Source organism: Corylus avellana, chromosome 5, assembly GCF_965113065.1.
Source record: "Corylus avellana chromosome 5, dhCorAvel1.hap1.2, whole genome shotgun sequence".
Classification (NCBI taxonomy): domain Eukaryota; kingdom Viridiplantae; phylum Streptophyta; class Magnoliopsida; order Fagales; family Betulaceae; genus Corylus; species Corylus avellana.
The window spans coordinates 30,159,989-30,178,667 of record NC_142494.1 but is presented as its reverse complement, the minus strand read 5'-3'; the positions used below and the strand labels follow the sequence as shown (position 1 = coordinate 30,178,667).

The window sequence follows — 18,679 nt, the reverse complement described above, 5'->3', positions numbered from 1 at the left end:
GTACCCACAGCCACCTGTAAACATTAATTCCTCGTAACCACTTCCGATGGGGAGATATTTAATTAGATTATAAAAGGATCTTTCATGTTCCAAGCACAAACACAAGCACAAGCACAACCACAAGCAGTTTCTTTGCATTATGGATTGTTTGAAGCAGAAAGTCAAACAAGGGAAGAGAGTTGCTGATGATGAGCTCAAGGATGAAGCAAAAATGGAGGAGGTTGCAGTTGAGGTTGAACCCAAGACTGGGATTTCCTTTCACCTTAAATTAGATGATGGCAAGCAGTTGGGTTGTGTTGGTTTGAGGACCAAGCATGCTCTTGGCATGAACCTCAAGATTTATGCCTATGGTAATTTTTTATTTTATTTTATTTATTTATTTTTTTCATATGCACATTGTGATTTAGTCTCTCATGTTTGCTGCATATGCACTAAAAATAAACGCCGAAGATTGCAAGATTCAGGTTTTTTAAACATTGGGTATGCTATAATACTACCTTATGTATAAGAAAGCGACTTTCTTATCTATTACTTTAACATAACATATTTCTCTTTCCTCTCTCTTTCTTTACCTTTCATTGGAGACAATGATGGGACTTTTCTTAAAAAGTGAAGATAAGTAGGAATCTTTATTTGTAAAGAAAAAATATTTAATTGTTATATATAAAAAATAATGGAAGCTATTATATAATATATTTGAATAAGAAATCAAAAAGTAGTTTGATTTCCTAAATTTAAGGAAAATCAAAAAGAAATTGCTCTCAACGGTTATCCTGTAGTTGTTTCGCTTTTTTAATTAGAAAAAATCTCAAAAAAACCCACAAAAAACCTAGCATACCCAATATTTAGGTAACCTATAAGAAAGCTACTACAAGTAGTTTTTTTTTTAGATTTTTCTTATATTTAAGGAAGAAAAGTAGTTATAGGATAATTGTTGTGAATGTTCAACTTCACTTTAGCTTATGTATCCGTTATCTTAATACAATATTTTCTCTCCTTCCTTCGCCTTTCATTGAGAGTTGTGTTGAAATTTAAAAAAAAAATGCAAGGATAAGTAGGGAACTTATATATTGTAAAGAAATAAAATTTTATTAATATAGGGAAAGATAAAAGAAGCTAGCTCAATAGCATACACAATGTTTAGGGAACCTATAAGGAAGCTACTTTTTTTTTTTTTATATTTTTCGAAAAATAGAATCAACTATAGGATAGTTGTTGTGAATGCTCTGTTCGATATTTTTTAGTAAAGAGAAACAAAAGCTCCTGAATTTCAATATGGAAAGCAACTTGCTTGGATGTCATAACAATTTGAATAATGATCTCACACAAACAACAGAATAATCTGTTAAATGATGTAATTCTAATTCCCAGTCTGTAAGATGGCAAGATACCAAAACTTTTGCCTGAGCATATTTTTGCTCAACAACTGAAATTGAGAAAACATTAAAAAAAAGAAAAAGAAAAAATGAAAATTATTCAAAACTTCACCAAATTCCATAGAGCACAATTTTATTTTGAATAGTACTTGCCTCTACTCAGAGCTCATTTTGAAGGTCATAAGCCTTGTCATTCTTCAATTTGCAGGGATGTATGCAGATAGTGAGAAACTGAAGGATCTTCTCAAGTCAAAGATTGGGGAAGCCCCGGCAACACCCTCAGAGGAAATGTACCAGTTGGTAATCGACAGTGATGTCTGCTTGGTTATAAGATGGGTGATTGTATTTCCTGGCCTTAGCACGAGTATGTTTAAAAAGAACCGTGATGATCGTCTTGTAGAATCCATAAAAAAACTAAGTGGTGACAAGAAGAATGCAGAGCTCGCAGACACGTAACTAGCACAGTTCTTTCCTATAAGTGTCATATATTCGACATAGATACAAGAAGAAACTTTACCTGAAAGCTTGTCTCCTTTTTTTTTTCTGTTGATGACAGGATCATGGCTCAAGCACCTGATAGCATTAAGGTACCACCTGGTTCTGTAATGGAGATTCATCGGATTCCAGGATATATTTTACAAATAAAAGGTATGAGTAAAGTTGGGAAAGTTATTTACTTGTGCAGTATATTCACTATTTAGAGAAATGAAATGGAAAAAAATATATATATTTGTGTTCGATGGGTGCAGTGGCAGGTGAAGTGGTAAGCAAGGTTGAGGGTGAACTTCTGTCCAGGGCTTACATACACATGTACCTGGGAGATGATGCCCTTGACAAAGATGCCCGAGAAAAATTTGGAACGTATCTGCTTTCTCTCTTCTAATCAAACACTAAACCAAGGTTTAAGAGAATAAGGTTTACCTCCTAGTGGGCTCTTTGGAGACATCAGATGAAAGTAAATTCACTGGTGACTGAAAAATTGCTCAATAATATGTATGGTAGTGAGAATGTGTTCTGGTTTCTACTATAAGATCCATCTGTCGTAAATGTAACTTTTTCGTTTATTTAGAGATTATTTGGATCCAAACTACCAAAAATCTCTTTCTTCATAAACTTGTGTGGTTACTACCAAAGAATAGACCAATAAACAAATAAATAAATTTAGCTACAACATCAAGGAACTAACTTGTTTACTCTTTCATTACCAAGAGGCATTTATCCCCATTACAAAGTGGCAACATACAAAATATTCCTGTGCTCAACCTTGAGTTTGACCCGGACATGATATTCTCATGTTTTATTTTGAGTATAATTTAGTACCAGTCTGGGAATCCTAATTACCACGAACAAGGTAATACCTGAACAAGTAAGTGCATTTTTATCGTACAATAAATAAGACAACCTTCATTGACTGCATGAATGAAGTCAGTGAAGGCCATGAAGAACCATCCGAGGGTCCAACTGCCCACTACAATAGCTTGATGACACAGTTGAGAGTTCTTGATAGCCTGTCCACTCTTCGAAGGGTTTCAAGACAATTGGGGTTTCAATAGCACCAGAATCCACACATAACATGGTTTTGTAATCCTCATCCCCCAAATCTGGGAGAGCCTTGGCCTTTTTGTCCCAAGGATTCCAAACAACTGCACACCACAATTTTCAGGATTACAAGGAAAGAAGTTTGATATATTGAGGAGATAGAACACTAACACGAATTTTATAGCATTAACTATAAAAACCTGCATCTGGCATGCCGTCCTTCCGCAGTACAAAGGTTCTTTTCTTCTCGTGGTCTATGATAGCAATCTTTGTTGGGGTGGTTAAATAAACTCTGTCGATCTACAGGGGAGCGACAATTTATTCTCAGAGACCATCTGCAAAGGTTTGAACATATATACATATGTTTGTGTATACATATGTATGTATCTTTCTCTCTCCCTACGTGTGTGTGTGTGTATTATCAGAGTTCACATGAGATATTAGCATAAGCTAATTTTAGTTCATTACCTTAAGAATGAGGTCAAATTTAGTTGCATACTACAATTTCACATCCAGAACGAATGGCAAACGAAAATAAAAGAAGGTACATACCTCGCCATCAAAAGTAATAGCATCTGCCTGCTCTGTGAACCTTTGTCTATCCATTAGATTGTCAAGGTAATCCAGTGTCTCCAAGCCCTCAACACGCACTTCACTGCAAATTAAACAGTATCATGCAATTCCTCTGAAACGGATAGCAATGAAATATCTACCAAACTCAGCTATTGATAAGGATACACCAAATTACTGGTACCCTACGGGAACATGTGTATAAATTTCTATAGGTTAGGACCTTATGCATCCTCACATAAGAGGACATGGTCATTGCATACAAATCAAAACCCCACCAAGCCCCTTCCTGCAAATAAAAACTTTATTGCATTCAAAAGTCTTAGCTTCTACATTTACTAGGCTCACCTGATATCTGAGACAGATAAATAGTTGCGCATTGCAAACATAAAACAAAAGGCCTTGTTATCTATATTTCTCACGCGAGGGATCAAAGTTAGCTTTCCTGTGCTGAGAGATATACGGAGCCGCAACTCAAAGCTGCAGAAAACCACCACGCATAGATTCAAAAATTTAGACAAGTAGTCTATGCCTTTCAACATCAGTCACAGCTAATGAAAATGTCTTATAGTTCATCTACTAAAAAAAAGTCACATTATTGACGAGCATACCTACGTGGCCAGGTCTTTAGATCCTCCTGTGTGGATTTAAGTATTAGATCTACTGATGATTTCTTGTTAGCAGGAGGCAAAGGTGAAGGGTCACTATCCAATGACCACAATCTGTTTCTTGCAAATCCATGTCGCTCCAGTGAACCAAGATTTCCAAACTACAACAGGCAATAGCAGCTAAGAATCTCTAATTTTCCAACCAGAGGAAAAGCTAAATTAAGTTTCTGCTAGTTTCCTCCTACCGACCTGTGGAAAGCAGACAGGTATGCCTCCCCTGATGGCTTTGGGTGGTTTCCATATAGCCTGCGAAATAGGAGACGCCCACATATAAATATGAAAAAAAGAGATGAATGGTTCAAACTGTAGCTTTAGCAAAAGTAGAAAACTCAAACAAGGAAATTATATTTGAAGCACAATTGCACGATCTTTCAGACAAGTCCAGTATTTCATTCAGTAATAAATAAGAAAAGCATGAATTGCACATGCAGCTAGCATTTAACAAATACCAGGAGATCATATAGAAAATTAGAGAAATTAGCTTCTAAGTAGTTTTCTTCTTTCTATTAAAGAGTGTTCTGCATACACACACAATTAGAATGATTGACATTGCATTTATTTGCTGTCATGCTGACAAAGTTGCCTTGTGAATATAAGTTTGTATTCTATTAGTACCATTTTGTTGATAATTTAGCGAGAATGCGTCATTTTTAAATCTAACCAGTGCATTTCTCATATTCACAGTACAAAATAAAAAAGCTTCTTTACCTTCCTGCTCATGAAAAGCAGTTCCTCTCTTCGTTCATTCTTCCAAGAAACAACCTGCCCTCCATACAGAAGCACCTGAAACCATTCTATGTCAAACAGTTGATAACTACAGCTGAGATCACCCTTTTATAATAGTTTAATAAACACCTGTAACACAAAGTGCGTGATATATCATATATGTTAAAATCATATCTTGACTCTTAAATTGTTTGATCATTCAAGTGATTTAGATCGCATCATTACCTAACCATGCAATATATAGGTGCAGTTAAACCTTTTGGATTCTGCAAAGTTTGTTATGGTGAGGGCTGACTCTAAATAAAGAATTACACATCTCCATTTATAATCATAAAGTTTTGTCACCATACTATTGAATGTAGAGAACATTTATTTTTTGAGTGTGGTTGGAGTAAGAGGTTATGGAGAGCAGTGATGCTCAAAAGTTTGGTTAGTCCTATCTGGTTGGATTGGGATGAAGGTGGTGAGGGAAGGCATGAAGGCGTGGAAGGGCAAAAATCTGCAAAGCACTATGTGTAAATTGGGTTTTGAGAAAACTGTGTATCACATATGGAAGCACCGGAATAGAATTAAATTTTGCAATAGAGTGAATTATGATGAACTAATCTTACAGCTTATTGGTTGAGAGATTAGTACAAGCATCATGGGGAAGGCCGAAGGGCAAAGGCAAATTCAAGCATATTGATGAAAATATCAAGATTTGTGAGAATTGGAGAATACCTTTGAGTATCCTGGTTTAGAATGGGTGACGGCTTCTAATTGAGCTCTCTTTTTGTTAGTTGATAGGATAGTTTTAGCTTGTAGTTTATTGTGTAGGAAACCATTTGTAATTGTTTTGTTTTGGGTATGGTTTTCTTTTGTTTGTTGTAAAGAACAGAGTTCCACTTGTTTTCTTGCTGGTGTGTTTTGGTGTTAGAATGAAAATTTTATTCATCCAAAAAAAAAATTCTCAAAGGTTTTGTAAGGATGACTTTCAGCAAAGTTGTGCCACATCTCACAATAATTGTTTAATCATGTCTCTAAAGATGTCACCAAATTTTCCCAATCCCAGTATTCACCTCCAAGTTTTCTCATCGTTTCCCCCCAACTTGGGCAGAATTATTGAAGGGTTCTTCTCATCACCACAAATATTCTCTCAATTTTAGTTTTAAATCACTAATTATTCATCATTTACGCTATAACTCCACCACAAACCACGTTAAATCACAAAATTGTTTCTCTTACAATCAATCAACTTCAAAAGAATAACACACAAATAAGAAAAATACTGCCTATCATCCAACTATACTAGTCATAATTCAGCATCCTCCATATTATATCATGTTAAAATATTAATTAAATGATTAAATTTATCTATTTCTATTAGCTTAAACTTTTGAGATAATTGGTAGTTTAACACGATATCAGAGCCAAAAGTTATGAGTTCAAACCCTGACTCCATCAATTCACCTCTCATTTCAATTAAATATTCTACATGTTCGGCCTCACCCTCACGTGAAGAGAAATGTTAAAATATTTATTAAATGATTAAATTTACCTATTAACTGAAACTTTTGAGATAATTGGTAGAATAATTAATATATCATTCATCATCTTGTCAGTTCCACAGCACTAAGCCAATCAAAAAGTACAGCAAAATAGACCCAATTAAACCAACCTCTGCCGATGTCCCAGCTGGCTCAGTTAATATAATCCGGGGCAATCTATTGGCATCGTCAACTATATTCAGTGGCAACTGCCTCGGCCCCATCCTCGCCCTTATGCGACTCGCAAATGGGTTTGCTTTTCCTTTCCTCCACTCCAGCTGCACATAAATCAAACCACCCAGTTTCTCATCTTCATCTACAACAACACCAACAACAAAGCAAACATATACTGTGCATACTAAATGTAACCATATATACGAATAGCCTAGGAAAAAAGCTGTTGGTAAGAATGAAATTAAGCAGAATAATTACATCAAACTTGATCTCTGAACACCCTTTTCTCAGAACAAAAAAGAACTAACAAATTTGAGTACAAATTAAGAGAAAGATAAGGGTAATTAAGCTTACGTTTAATGCTAGTATTAATATTATTATAATGATTATGAAATGTTATCAGCTTCGAGTTTGAAGAAGAAGAAGAACCATCCATACAATATATATACATATATATACATCGTAGATTCGATATATATCTAAGAGAGTGACAGGGACAAGGACATGTTTGAAAAGAAGAATATCCAAAGGAAAAAAGAAAACCCACCTATATGCTATTCCATCACAGTTTGTCATAGGATGCTCTGGGCGTTGTCTCTCTTTCAGTTAAACGAACTGATCACCTGTGTTGGGGTCCACCTTGTTCACATGGAGCACAAGTTCTTTCCACATATTTTCCCACGTAAAATATGGGACCCCTTATTGATGGGTCCTACTTGGTGGACCAATTGATCGAACAATCAATTTGATCCGTCAAAATTTAGTTATTTCGTTCGCAAGTCTTCAGCGAAAAATTACTGAAAGTCAAGAAAGTCAAAATTACAAGTAATATTTGAAATTCTCTACTGGTTGGGACTTGGTAGTGTATGTAAATGACTGCAGGTGATCAAAACCCATACAAATAAAATGCAATTTTACCTATTACAATAAATAAAATAAAAAGCAATTTTTTAAAGACCGCTACTAATTAACGGTCCTTATTTATTGAACGTTTAATTAATATCTTTCTTTTTCCCAATATTTCCCGTAGGAATCTCGGCTCTAATCAACTTGAACGTGGACTTAAAAAAAAAAAAAAAAAAAACATTTTTCCTATTATTTATTTTAATAAAGTTTTTTTTTTTTTTTTTTTTTTTAAAGATTTCTTTTTATTCAGTTTATTTAATGGGTATGTTTTTAAATACATGTGATTCCCACTTAATCTAAAATTTTCAGCTCAAGAATATTACAGTACCCATTAACTCATATAGATATTCTCTAATATATGATATTTAATTATGAGAATAACTTTAATTAGGTCCTTGTGTAAATTGGGTATTTTGCACCATTTAATAAGAATCAGATACCTTAACTTGAAATACTAAAAAATAATATAACCCTTCATATTCATACCAACTAATTTTTTTTTTTTTTTTTGACAAAATACCCATTGATAAAACCACTCGAGCCACCATATGTCTGTCTTGGTTTTTAAAACTCCAATGTTGAAAGCTTGGTGATAGGTGATGGGCGTTGGATTAGAACAAATACAAATTCTACAAGATTAATTTGAGTTAAACATATTATGTTTGTTTTTATATTCATTATATTTGGTATTTTTACGTGAATGAAAAAAAAAAAAAAAAAAGAAAAAGAAAAGAAAGGAGAGGTCGTAATCATTGTGTTTCCATGAAGTACACAAATTTATAGGTAGGCAGGCTAATTGTCAATCGTCGGTTCTTGCCGACGCAGGGCAGCGTTGGCATGAAGGAAAAAGAAGAAAACGTACGTGATCCATTGGCCTTCCTTTTACTTTCGGTTCCCTATATATCCTTTTATATGGCCTAGAAAATGACTCAAGAGTGTTGATGGTTGAACCTCTAGAGAGTGATCCATTCATTTGATCGATCACCTATACCTGCATGCGTTGAATCAAATATTTGTTCACTGGTTTTCATATCCTCAAATTCAAACAATCAAATAGTATTGGTTACAAATTTTTAGTTGATAAAGTTTACTTATTTATCATTCATAATCTCTTTATAAATAAACGTCTTTGTAATACTTCATTATAATACTTAATATAATGTAGTCCATTACGTCTCGTACTGCTTCTGCTCTCTCCTTTTTTCTTTTTCTTTTTTAATATATTTAACACAACCCGTTTAAAACTTGCTGATACGTGTGAAAGGGTATAAATATTTTTGTTTTAGTAAACTCCAATCACATGTTCACGCATATAGCAAGTTAAAAAAAAAAAAAAAAAATTATAAACCATTTGTAAGTCTAACGTTGCTATTTTTTTTTAAAAAATAGGCTCATTAACTAACGAAAATTAGGCTATGTTTGTTAATAATGCTTTCTAAATTATATTTTGATTTCTGTTTGAAAAAACGTTATGACAAGACATAAATTTGAAAATAGTTTTGAGTATTTTAATTAAGTTGATGGTTAATTTTTATAAAAAATAAAAATAAAAAAAAAATGAAAAAGAAAAAGAAAAGGTTGTGCTTATTTGGTTCTTTCATTGGTTGAAGAACCTTTGTGGTCCACTCGTCCAAAAAGATAAAAAAACCAAAAAATGACGAATCTGTACGTAGGGTTCATGATTTTTATATATAGCTTTATCTGAAATTTCCGATTTGGCCCATTATAATCTTCTTATTTCTAAGCACGCATCACTAGTTAGTACTAATTCGAAACAGATCATGCCAGGTACGTAGATAGCGTATATATGGGCCTAACCCCGACATTTTTCAAATGAAACAAGAATGAAACAACAAAAAATGCTGAAATACTCCTTACCTAAACAGGATGAGGATAGATGACTCTATATATAATTAGGCTGAAATACATATTTATTTATTGATGTCAACAATTGTTTTTCCCTTTTGGTCCAGGGATTAATTGGGATTAATTATGTATCTTTATCTTAAACAGTCTTCTTCAAACATCTCTTTTGGTGATCTTTACCTTCAAGCCATGTTTCATATGAAGCACGACAGAGATGCTCGGTAAAGCAGGATGAACTTCAACTACTTGAACACGATAATTCCAGATGATGCTGCTTGCAACTATTTTCATTTGAGTGAAACTCATGTCCTTACCTAAACAAGTCCTGGGGCCTGCATTAAATGCTATGAACTTGTAAGATGGTACCTGCACAATCCTTCCTTGCTCCGATATCCATCGCTCTGGCTTGAACTCTAAGCAATCTTCACCCCATAGGCTTTCCATCCTTCCCATTGAGTACAGAGAGCATAAGATTCTCCTACTTGGAATAATACGCTGGCCGCTTGGGAGAATGTCAGAGCCAATTGCGCTCAAATGCTCGAAAGGTATAGGTGGGAAAAGCCGTAAGGACTCACATATGGCTCCGTGGAGATAAACTAGCTTGCTTACCTCATCTATACCCCAATTGATCTCGTTGTTGACCACCAAATGCTCTCTCATCTCTTTTATAATCTTGGCTTCCACTGATGGGTGTGTTGCAACATGCCATAGAAACCAGGTAAGGCCTGAGCTTATGGTGTTCCTGCCCGCAACTATGAGAGAAAAGACCATGTCCCTCAGAAACTTGTTGGATTTTGTAAAACCATCCATTTCTCCTCCTTCATCTTGTTCTATACAAGCTGTGAGCAAGTCGAATTTCGCTTCCTCCAGTTTCAGGGTTTTGCTTCGGCTGAGTTGTTCACGCTTGGATGAGATGCATTGGTACACAAATTGATCAAATATTTTGCAAGCATTGCTCAGCTTCTTTTCTTCTCCTATTTGAAGCCATCGCTGCAACTTCCAGTAACTTTCTGGCACAATGTGTCGGTAAAAGACGCTCTTTTCCATTTGATCGAACGCTTTTGCATGTGCAACTTGAGGAAAGTCAATGGAAAGGCAATTTGGATCGAAACCCAAAACCAGGAAGCAAACATTATCGAAGGTGTAGCGCTGAAAAACATCTTGTAAATCCACCTCAATTCCCCTACTTGAGATGTGATCAAGAATCGGAATGAGGCCGGTTTCCACCTTTCCCCGAGAGACTTTCTCCAAGAACAAGTCGAACTTTTTGTTCTTTATCATTGACTGAATCAGCTTCCTCTGATATCTCCACGACTCAGAGTCAGAAGTAAAGATCCCATCTCCGACAGGTTCAAAAATCTCCCTGAACTTGGGCCCCTTTTCGTAGTTGGAAAAGTTTCTGCACAAAATGTGATGGATGTTGGTGGGATCACAGGTGAGCACAAAGTTCATGTTAGTGAACCAAGGGCCCTTAAACTCGAAAGTCCCCCCATTATCTTTTAGAAATCGGGTTGCATGGTCGTGGATATTCGATACATTTTGAAGAAGCCTGGGAAGCATTCCGAAAACGGGCCAGTTTTTGAAGGGTGACTGTTTGTTCCATCCCCATTGCCAAATGAAAAGGAAGCAGAGAAATGCTACAAACCAAAGTATGGCCATTGGATGTGTATGAAGGTTTTGCATATGATCGATTAAGGTCCCAATTAAAGGTGCATGCATGGCTGCTGTTTTAGGCGCGCCTACGTGCACGACTCTCTCGATTCTGCAGGGTCATGAGGTTGATGTGACAATATAGATACACGTTAAGGTGTCTTAACTGAAAAGAAAAGAAAAAGATCTGCAGTGTTTCTCTCAGCTACCCATATGATCAAGATTTCCATATATCCGGCATGCACAAAGTAAAATCCCATGGGGGTGTTTCAATCACCCCGCCCAAAAGGGGTGGCCGAACCATCTCTCACTTCTGGGCTAACTATTGGAGGTGATTTGTCAAAATGGGGTGCTTGACCACCTATGGCCAAAATGGCCTGCATGGCCACCCACCCCAAATTTTGTCTAAATTTTTGGGTGTTTTTTTTTTAGTTACTACTTTTTTAGCATAAGGGACAAGTCTCACATTTTTAAATGTAGTGACCTGAAGTTTCGTTAAAAAATTGGACGAAAGTATCAAGTTAGTATTTCACCTAACGATATGTATCAGTTATAATACTTTTTGAAACTGAGACAACTATTTGATTTTGGCCTTAACCATAAGCACCAAAACTGCATTTTAACCCAATATTTTAAGACTACCAACAGCCTGAAAGATATATATTATATATATATATATGTCCCTAATGGAAATTTTTTATCATACTTCTTTTCTTTGAATTCTCACTCTCATGCTAGCTGTTCTAATCGAAATCAATAATTGATACGGGTGCTAGAACTTGATACAGGCCTATACGCAAAGATTAGCAAAAATTGTTCAAGTGTTTCTAATGTTTAAGATACTTGTTAGTGTGGCCTAAATATTGTAGGCCTATCACATGCTCCCACCTTGCAAACAAGGGTGCTCCCATGATATAGTTTTGAAATTTTAACATCTTCCAATCGCATACTAATAGGTATTAACAAAATATAAACGAGTTGTAGGTCTTTACAACTCGTTTATATTTAGTTCTACGATGCGGAACTAATTAAAATTTCAGGTGAAAAAAGAAAAAAAAAAATTAGAGGGGTTAAAGTTTAATTTTAATAAAGTTAAAGGGGTACTTGTAGATTTTCCACCTTCTATAGATAGCCCTCTTGTGAAGAGATATGTTCATGTTAATATGAAGGAATGAGAGCCCTGACCTTGAACCCTATCAAATACTTGAGTATCATAACCGTCATACGCCACAACGGTTTTCTGAACTTCAACTTCCACTGCACCTCCATTTCCACATCCTCTACAGAACCACTGGAACTCATCCAAAGCAAGGCCACCAACCAGATAGCCCTCGGTCTCTCTTTGGGCTTGCGAAAATGCACCAACCTGTGCGCTGTCAAGCAAGCCCATGCAAAGGCCTTTGCTTGTGGGATCCAACATGACACACATTTATCAACCAAAATCGCCATCTTGTATGTTTCATTTCATAAAGTTGACGCCGCAAATAGTGTATTCGAATCTATACCCAACCCATGTAGCTACCTTTGGAATTATATGATAAGGGGGTATGCCACTGAGGGCCAATTCGGCCGGTCTTTGGGGCTGTACAATGAGATGATGCAAAAGGGTCTAAGACCCGACAATTTTGCGTTTCCTTTCGTGCTTAAATCTTGTGCAGGATTGTCTAATTTGGAGCTGGGGAAGTTGGTTCACCAGCACTCGGTTTGCTGTGGGTGCAGCAATGATCGATTTGTTAATGTTGCTTTGGTCGACATGTATGCCAAGTGTGGTGAAGTTGAAACTGCACGGTTAGTGTTTGATAAAATGACCGTGAGGGATTTGGTTTCTTGGACTTCCATGATATCTGGGTATGGCCACAATGGTTATAACAGTGAGACACTTGAGTTTTTCGATTTGATGCGGGGTTCGGGGGTAAAAGCCAACCGGGTAAGTCTTTTGAGTGTTCTTCTAGCTTGTGGTAGTCTAGGAGCTTTGAGGAAAGGCGAATGGTTTCATAATTATGTAATCCAAACTGGTTTTGAGTGTGATGTCCTGGTTGTCACAGCTCTAATGGATATGTATGCGAAGTGTGGGAGTTTGGATTTGGCTCGTAGTTTATTTGATGAAGCAGCGGGGAAAGATGCTGTTTGCTGGAGTGCGATGATTGCGTGCTATGGACTTCATGGGGATGGAAGGAAGGCAGTTGATCTTTTTGATGAAATGGTAAAAACGGGAGTGAGGCCAAACCATGTGACATTCACCAGCGTCCTTTCAGCTTGCAGTCACTCAGGCTTGCTAGAAGAAGGTAAGAGGTACTTCGAATTGATGGAAGAGGTGTTTGGGATTCCACCGAAACTCAATCATTTTTCATGTATGGTAGATCTTCTTGGCCGTGCAGGACGACTATATGAAGCAAAAACCCTTATAGAGAATATGCCAGTTAAACCCGATGCAATTATATGGGGATCTCTACTTGGTGCATGCCGAGTATATAGAAATCTGGATTTAGCTGAGAGAGTTGCAGATATTATTTTTCAATTGGACCACTTTCAGTCTGGCTATCATGTTCTACTCTCTAACATCTATGCAGCTAAATCTAGATGGAATAAAGCAGAGATGGTGAGGAACATGATGGCTAGAAGAGGAGCCAATAAGATTCAGGGTTTTAGTTTGATCGAGTTTGATAATACGGTTCATAAATTCGGTGTAGGAGACCGGTCTCATCCTCAATCAGATAGGATTTATCCCAAGCTTGAGGAGCTGGCTGCAAAGATGAAACGCTTGGGTTATGTTCCCTCCACAGATTTTGTCCTTCATGATATTGAAGAGGAAGGAAAAGAAGAGGCTCTTTCTTACCACAGTGAGAGGCTGGCTATTGCATTTGGCCTCATTAACACCAGCCCAGGGACACCAATTCGTGTCACAAAGAATCTAAGGATATGTGTAGATTGTCATAATGCTTTTAAGTTTATTGCCAAGATTGAAAAGCGGCTCATCATTGTAAGGGACATGCATCGGTTCCACCATTTTGAGGATGGAGCTTGTTCTTGTAGGGATTACTGGTAATCATATACTTATTTATTTCTGGTTGTGCTTAATTAATTATATTGTTGAAGGTGGATGAGTACTCCTGCAAGTTTTCTGTTAGTTAATTCTTAAGAAACTTAACCTAGAAATGTGAATCCTGATTTATTGTCCTCTTCTTTAGGTAAAAGAATGAAATTCCAATGCTGACTGAAGACACTAGCTAGATCTGTAAGTATTAAAGGATGCATGTGGAAGGAGAAAAAAAGAAGAAGCAAATATATGAAGGTGAAGCAAGTTAGCTGTTCATCTAGCATTATAAGTATTTGAAACAAATAGATCATCTAAAGACGAAGCACATGTATTAATGCTTCCATATTTGGATTATAAAGGGCAAATATGGTTTTTTAATGGACAAAGTAGGGGTATTTTTGAAATATTTTGGTCATTTTTTTTTCCATCCATTATGAGGTGGATCCTAAAGGAATGACTTTTTGACAAAAAAATTTTGTAGTTAGATGCATTCAAGTGAAACTCTTTTGAAAATTACAAGTAGTTCAAGACGAAGCACATGAATTTTTATTTTGGACTTTTTGCTAATAAAAGTGTTAGATTTGAAATTAGACCAAGTAAGCATAAAATTTTCTCAATAAGGAATAACTGAATCCATTAGGGTTTACATCTCATAAGGCGGATATTACTTTAAGGGTAAAGATATTGACCACGCCCGGCGTGCTTCAACAGTGAAGCACGCCGGCCGTGATTTTTTTTTTTATTATTATTTTTATTTTTTATTTTTTATTTTTTTAAAAAAAAAAAAAATTTAGCCTGGCGTGCTTCACTGTTGTTGACATCTCGTAAGTTGTATCACGATTCTTACTTCAAACCTTCATCTCCTTTCTTTGCACCTATGTAAACATTTAAAAATAAAATAAAATTTTAGAACCCAACTGACAAAAGGACAAAAAGAAGATAATAATAATAATAAAAATAAATAAAGAAATAAAATAAAAGAACAGACAAACAAACGTGCAAAACAAGAAAGATTTTGACCTGGCAGCATATCAAGTGCATTAAAAGCCATGACCAACTCCCCGACTAAAATTTAGTGTGGCATCAATGGGTGCAGAGAGTAATAATTAGCGATCAACGACTCCCCTTGCAGCTTCAGAACAATCAATGTCGATGTCGAACCATCGTGCCGGACCGTAACAAGAAGGTGAAGGCGCGGCTACAAAAGCAATTCACAAAACCCAGAAAGCTTCAAACAGATCCAATGCTTGGTGGGTACGCAGAGATAGTCGTACCAATATTTCTCTGCTTATTCATTCTTCTTTGGCATTGGAGATCATGGAACAAACACTCACCCATCATAAACTGGCCTCTTTTCGGAATGCTTCCGGGGCTTCTTCAAAATGCACAGCATATCCACGACTACACAACCCGGGTTCTAAAACATTATGGGGGGACTTGGGAGTTTATGGGCCCTTGTTTCAGTAACATGGAATTTGTGTTGATCAGTGATCCCACCAACATGCATCACATTTTGAGCAGAAACTTTTCCAACTACCACAAAGGCCCCAAGTTCCGAGAGGTTTTTGAACCTCTCGGAGATGGGATCTTCGCTTCTGATTCTGACTCGTGGAGATTTCAGAGGAAGCTGATTCAATCAATGATAAAGAACAAAAAGTTCGACTTGTTCTTGGAGAAAGTCTCCCGGGGAAAGGTGGAAAGCGGCCTCATTCCGATTCTTGATCACTTCTCGAGTATGGGAATCGAGGTGGATTTACAAGATGTTTTTCAACGCTACACCTTCGATAATGTTTGCTTTCTGGTTTTGGGTTTTGATCCAAATTGCCTCTCCAGTGAATTTGCTCCAGTTGCACATGCAAAAGCGTTTGATCAAATTGAACAAAGTCTCCTTTACCGACACATTGTGCCAGAAAGTTGTTGGAAGCTGCAGCGATGGCTTCAAATAGGAGAAGAGAAGAAGCTGAGCATTGCTTGGAAAATATTTGACCAATTCGTGTACCAATGCATCTCATCCAAGCGTGAACAACTGAGCCGGAGCAAGACCCAGAAAATGAAAGTGGAGGAAGAGACGTTCGACTTGCTAACAGCTTGTATAGAGCAAGATGAAGGAGGAGAAATGGATTGTTCTACCAAATCAAACAAGTTTCTGAGGGACATGGCCTTTTCTCTCATAGCGGCGGGCAGGGACACCATAAGTTCAGGCCTCACCTGGTTTCTATGGCTTGTTGCCACACACCCCTCCGTGGAAGCTAAGATTCTACAAGAAATGAGAGAGCATTTGCTGGTCAACAACGAGCGCGAGATGAATTGGGATATAAAAGAAATAAGCAAGCTAGTTTATCTCCACGCAGCCATATGTGAGTCCTTACGCCTTTTTCCCCCTGTACCTTTTGAGCATTTGTATGCAATTGACTCAGACATTCTCCCCAGTGGCCACCCTATTGGCCCAAGTACAAGAATATTGTACTCTCCATACGCAATGGGAAGGACGGAAAGCATATGGGGAGAAGATTGCTTAGAGTTCAAGCCAGAGAGATGGATTTCGGAGAAAGGAAGGATTGTGCATGTCCCATCTTACAAGTTCATAGCATTTAATGCAGGCCCAAGGACTTGTTTGGGTAAGGACATGAGTTTCATTCAAATGAAAACAGTTGCAAGCACTATCATTTGGAATTATCGTCTTCAAGTAGTTGAAGCTCATCCTGTTTTGCCCAAGATCTCTGTGGTTCTTCATATGAGACATGGTTTCAAGGTGAGGGTCACCAAAAGAGATCATTGATATTGAATAAGGCTTTTGAAGATCGTAAATTAAGATGCATGCCAGCTACCTACCTACCTAATGGGCGATCCAATCCTAGCTAGATGGATTAATTCGGGAGATCGAGCAATAAATAAATGTGTACCATATGTACGTTATTACGTACGTACTGAAATTAAATTTCTCTTTATTTGTGCTTTGCAAGTACCATTACTCAAACCCTTGTCCTCGTCAAGACGACAAGTGCCACCGACCAACGTGGTACAAGGCCCACAAGGAAGGTTGCTTCCATTTCCCTTTATTTGTGGCTTTGCCGGATAAGAATATAAATTATTAGTAATTGATTAATGGTGATTTGCTTTAATTTACCCTAAATCGATCAAAGGGTTTGTTTATCTTTGTTTACATTTGAAAGTATTCAAATAATTAACTTGCAAAATTAGAGCTTAAATTTGTACACAACCAAATCAACATAAAAAAATGGGACAACTATATATGTTTTAGTTCATAGATTTTTATTTGATTTACATTTAGTCATTGACTTTTTATTTCAAGAATAAAGTATTTAAGTTTTGTCCGGGTTTTAAATAAGTTTGTTTGTGTACGTAACTTAATTGTTAAAGTTAACGATTTGTCATTTATCACAGATTCACATGTAGATATCTCATTTAACATGCCAACGTCTATATCAACGCCCAATACCAATACTACCATGTATGCAAGCGACAAGTTCCAAAAAAAAGAAAGAAAGGAAGTCATATTTTTTTTTTTTTTTTTTAAACATATCATACTCATTCATTGATAAAAGTTGTGAACCTAAAGCTCTTACAAACAGAGCAAAAAACTCTCAAGTAAATCATAGCCGAAGCTAAAGATACAGTCATTAACAACAAACCAAATCAATCAAAACACAGCATCCGCTAACCTATGACTGAATATTAAGTTAAAAACTCAGATCTGCATCAAACAGACACCATCTAATGCATAAGTAGCGCTTATTCCTCGGCCTTGAGAACAAGACCCCCAAGCCAATACTTATTCCTCGGCCTTGAGAGCAAAACCCACAAGCCGATACTCATCCTCCTAGACTTGAAAGCCAGGATAAATTTCACATCCACAATCCAAAGGTTTGGACCAGTAATATTAGGCAGCAACCAGGCGCAACAAAGCAGGAGGAGAAAACCTTATTACAAGCATAAATAAAACCATACAGGGAAATAAAGGGAACAATAAAATTAATGCAGGAAAAGAAATTACAGCAAATAAAGCCAATTACAGGGGAACTCAAAGGAAATACAAAACAGAAAAACAACAAAACAGGAAAATAAATGCGAAAAACACTCAAAGCGGGTCACGGCAGCCGAAGGAGGCCGATCGCGAGCTGGCCGGAAACCGCCACGGAAGGTGGCACAAAAAGCTTGGTGTGGGAGGGGCGCATGAAAAAACCCGACAGTGAGCGGTGAGCAGCGAAGCGAGTGCGGAGGAGATCGGCGGCACACACAAACAAACAGGGAGGATGAGAGTTTGAGTGAAAACCCCCAATAGCAGTACCCACCGAGAGAGAACACAAGCACAATAGAACAGAAAACACCAAAGATAGAAATAAACCTAAAACAAAAATCGAGAAGTAAGGAAGGGAGAAGTGCAGGCAACAGGCATCCCTCCTCCCTTGAGGCGGCGGCGCTCTAGAAAGGGGCTTAGGGTTTCACAAGGCTTAAGGAAGTCATCTTTTGACATTTTGATGTTCACTCATTGTGTATTTATGCTGCGTTTTGGTGTGATTAATTCAATCACACGTACATGATTAAAGTACAATTATAATGCAGAGCGTACATGTGTATTTATGATACACTTTTGAAGTGTGTTAGACTGTTAGGCAATCA

At 36.9% G+C, this 18,679-nt stretch overlaps 3 protein-coding genes and 2 pseudogenes across 5 annotated transcripts; 3 read left to right on the top strand and 2 right to left on the bottom strand.

The window, feature by feature from the left end:
- Positions 1–102: 102 nt before the first annotated feature.
- On the top strand, positions 103–2,553 carry LOC132180997 (chalcone isomerase-like protein 1). Its single transcript, XM_059594031.2, has 4 exons — positions 103–350; positions 1,585–1,828; positions 1,933–2,024; positions 2,126–2,553. Exons 1-4 carry the CDS (start codon positions 140–142, stop codon positions 2,257–2,259), a joined length of 681 nt encoding a protein of 226 aa, XP_059450014.2. The 5' UTR covers positions 103–139; the 3' UTR covers positions 2,260–2,553.
- Position 2,554: 1 nt separating this feature from the next.
- LOC132180996 (putative glucose-6-phosphate 1-epimerase) lies at positions 2,555–7,146 on the bottom strand. 2 transcript variants are annotated; one of them, XM_059594030.2, is made up of 9 exons: positions 7,127–7,146; positions 6,537–6,683; positions 4,862–4,936; positions 4,343–4,399; positions 4,097–4,254; positions 3,834–3,965; positions 3,468–3,570; positions 3,116–3,215; positions 2,555–3,019 (listed from the first exon to the last, which is right to left on the bottom strand). In XM_059594030.2, the coding sequence occupies exons 2-9, from the start codon at positions 6,627–6,629 to the stop codon at positions 2,802–2,804; spliced, it is 936 nt and encodes a 311-aa protein (XP_059450013.1). In that variant the 5' UTR covers positions 6,630–6,683; positions 7,127–7,146; the 3' UTR covers positions 2,555–2,801. The 2 variants fall into 2 exon arrangements, with proteins under 2 accessions (XP_059450013.1, XP_059450012.1); XM_059594029.2 differs by lacking the exon at positions 7,127–7,146 and adding an exon at positions 6,934–7,080.
- A 2,358-nt stretch (positions 7,147–9,504) lies between these two features.
- LOC132183244 (alkane hydroxylase MAH1 pseudogene) lies at positions 9,505–11,010 on the bottom strand (annotated as a pseudogene).
- A 1,162-nt stretch (positions 11,011–12,172) lies between these two features.
- LOC132182232 (pentatricopeptide repeat-containing protein At2g01510, mitochondrial) lies at positions 12,173–14,416 on the top strand. Of its 2 annotated transcripts, XM_059595421.2 has the most exons (2): positions 12,450–14,043; positions 14,190–14,416. In XM_059595421.2, exons 1-2 carry the CDS (start codon positions 12,536–12,538, stop codon positions 14,191–14,193), a joined length of 1,512 nt encoding a protein of 503 aa, XP_059451404.2. In that variant the 5' UTR covers positions 12,450–12,535; the 3' UTR covers positions 14,194–14,416. The 2 variants fall into 2 exon arrangements, with proteins under 2 accessions (XP_088373048.1, XP_059451404.2); XM_088516922.1 differs by lacking the exon at positions 14,190–14,416 and having other exon boundaries at positions 12,173–14,047.
- Positions 14,417–15,103: 687 nt separating this feature from the next.
- LOC132181597 (alkane hydroxylase MAH1 pseudogene) lies at positions 15,104–16,986 on the top strand (annotated as a pseudogene).
- The last annotated feature ends 1,693 nt before the right edge of the window (positions 16,987–18,679 follow it).

Coding starts and splice junctions, on each gene's coding strand:
- LOC132180997 (XM_059594031.2), top strand. CDS start 140: ATGGATTGTTTGAAGCAGAAAGTCAAACAAGGGAAGAGAGTTGCTGAT. Junction 1,829..1,932: donor AATGCAGAGCTCGCAGACAC/GTAACTAGCACA, acceptor TGTTGATGACAG/GATCATGGCTCAAGCACCTG. Junction 2,025..2,125: donor ATATATTTTACAAATAAAAG/GTATGAGTAAAG, acceptor CGATGGGTGCAG/TGGCAGGTGAAGTGGTAAGC.
- LOC132180996 (XM_059594030.2), bottom strand. CDS start 6,629: ATGGGGCCGAGGCAGTTGCCACTGAATATAGTTGACGATGCCAATAGA. Junction 3,216..3,467: donor CTATTACTTTTGATGGCGAG/GTATGTACCTTC, acceptor GCTCCCCTGTAG/ATCGACAGAGTTTATTTAAC. Junction 3,020..3,115: donor GGACGGCATGCCAGATGCAG/GTTTTTATAGTT, acceptor TGTGGTGTGCAG/TTGTTTGGAATCCTTGGGAC.
- LOC132182232 (XM_088516922.1), top strand. CDS start 12,173: ATGAGAGCCCTGACCTTGAACCCTATCAAATACTTGAGTATCATAACC.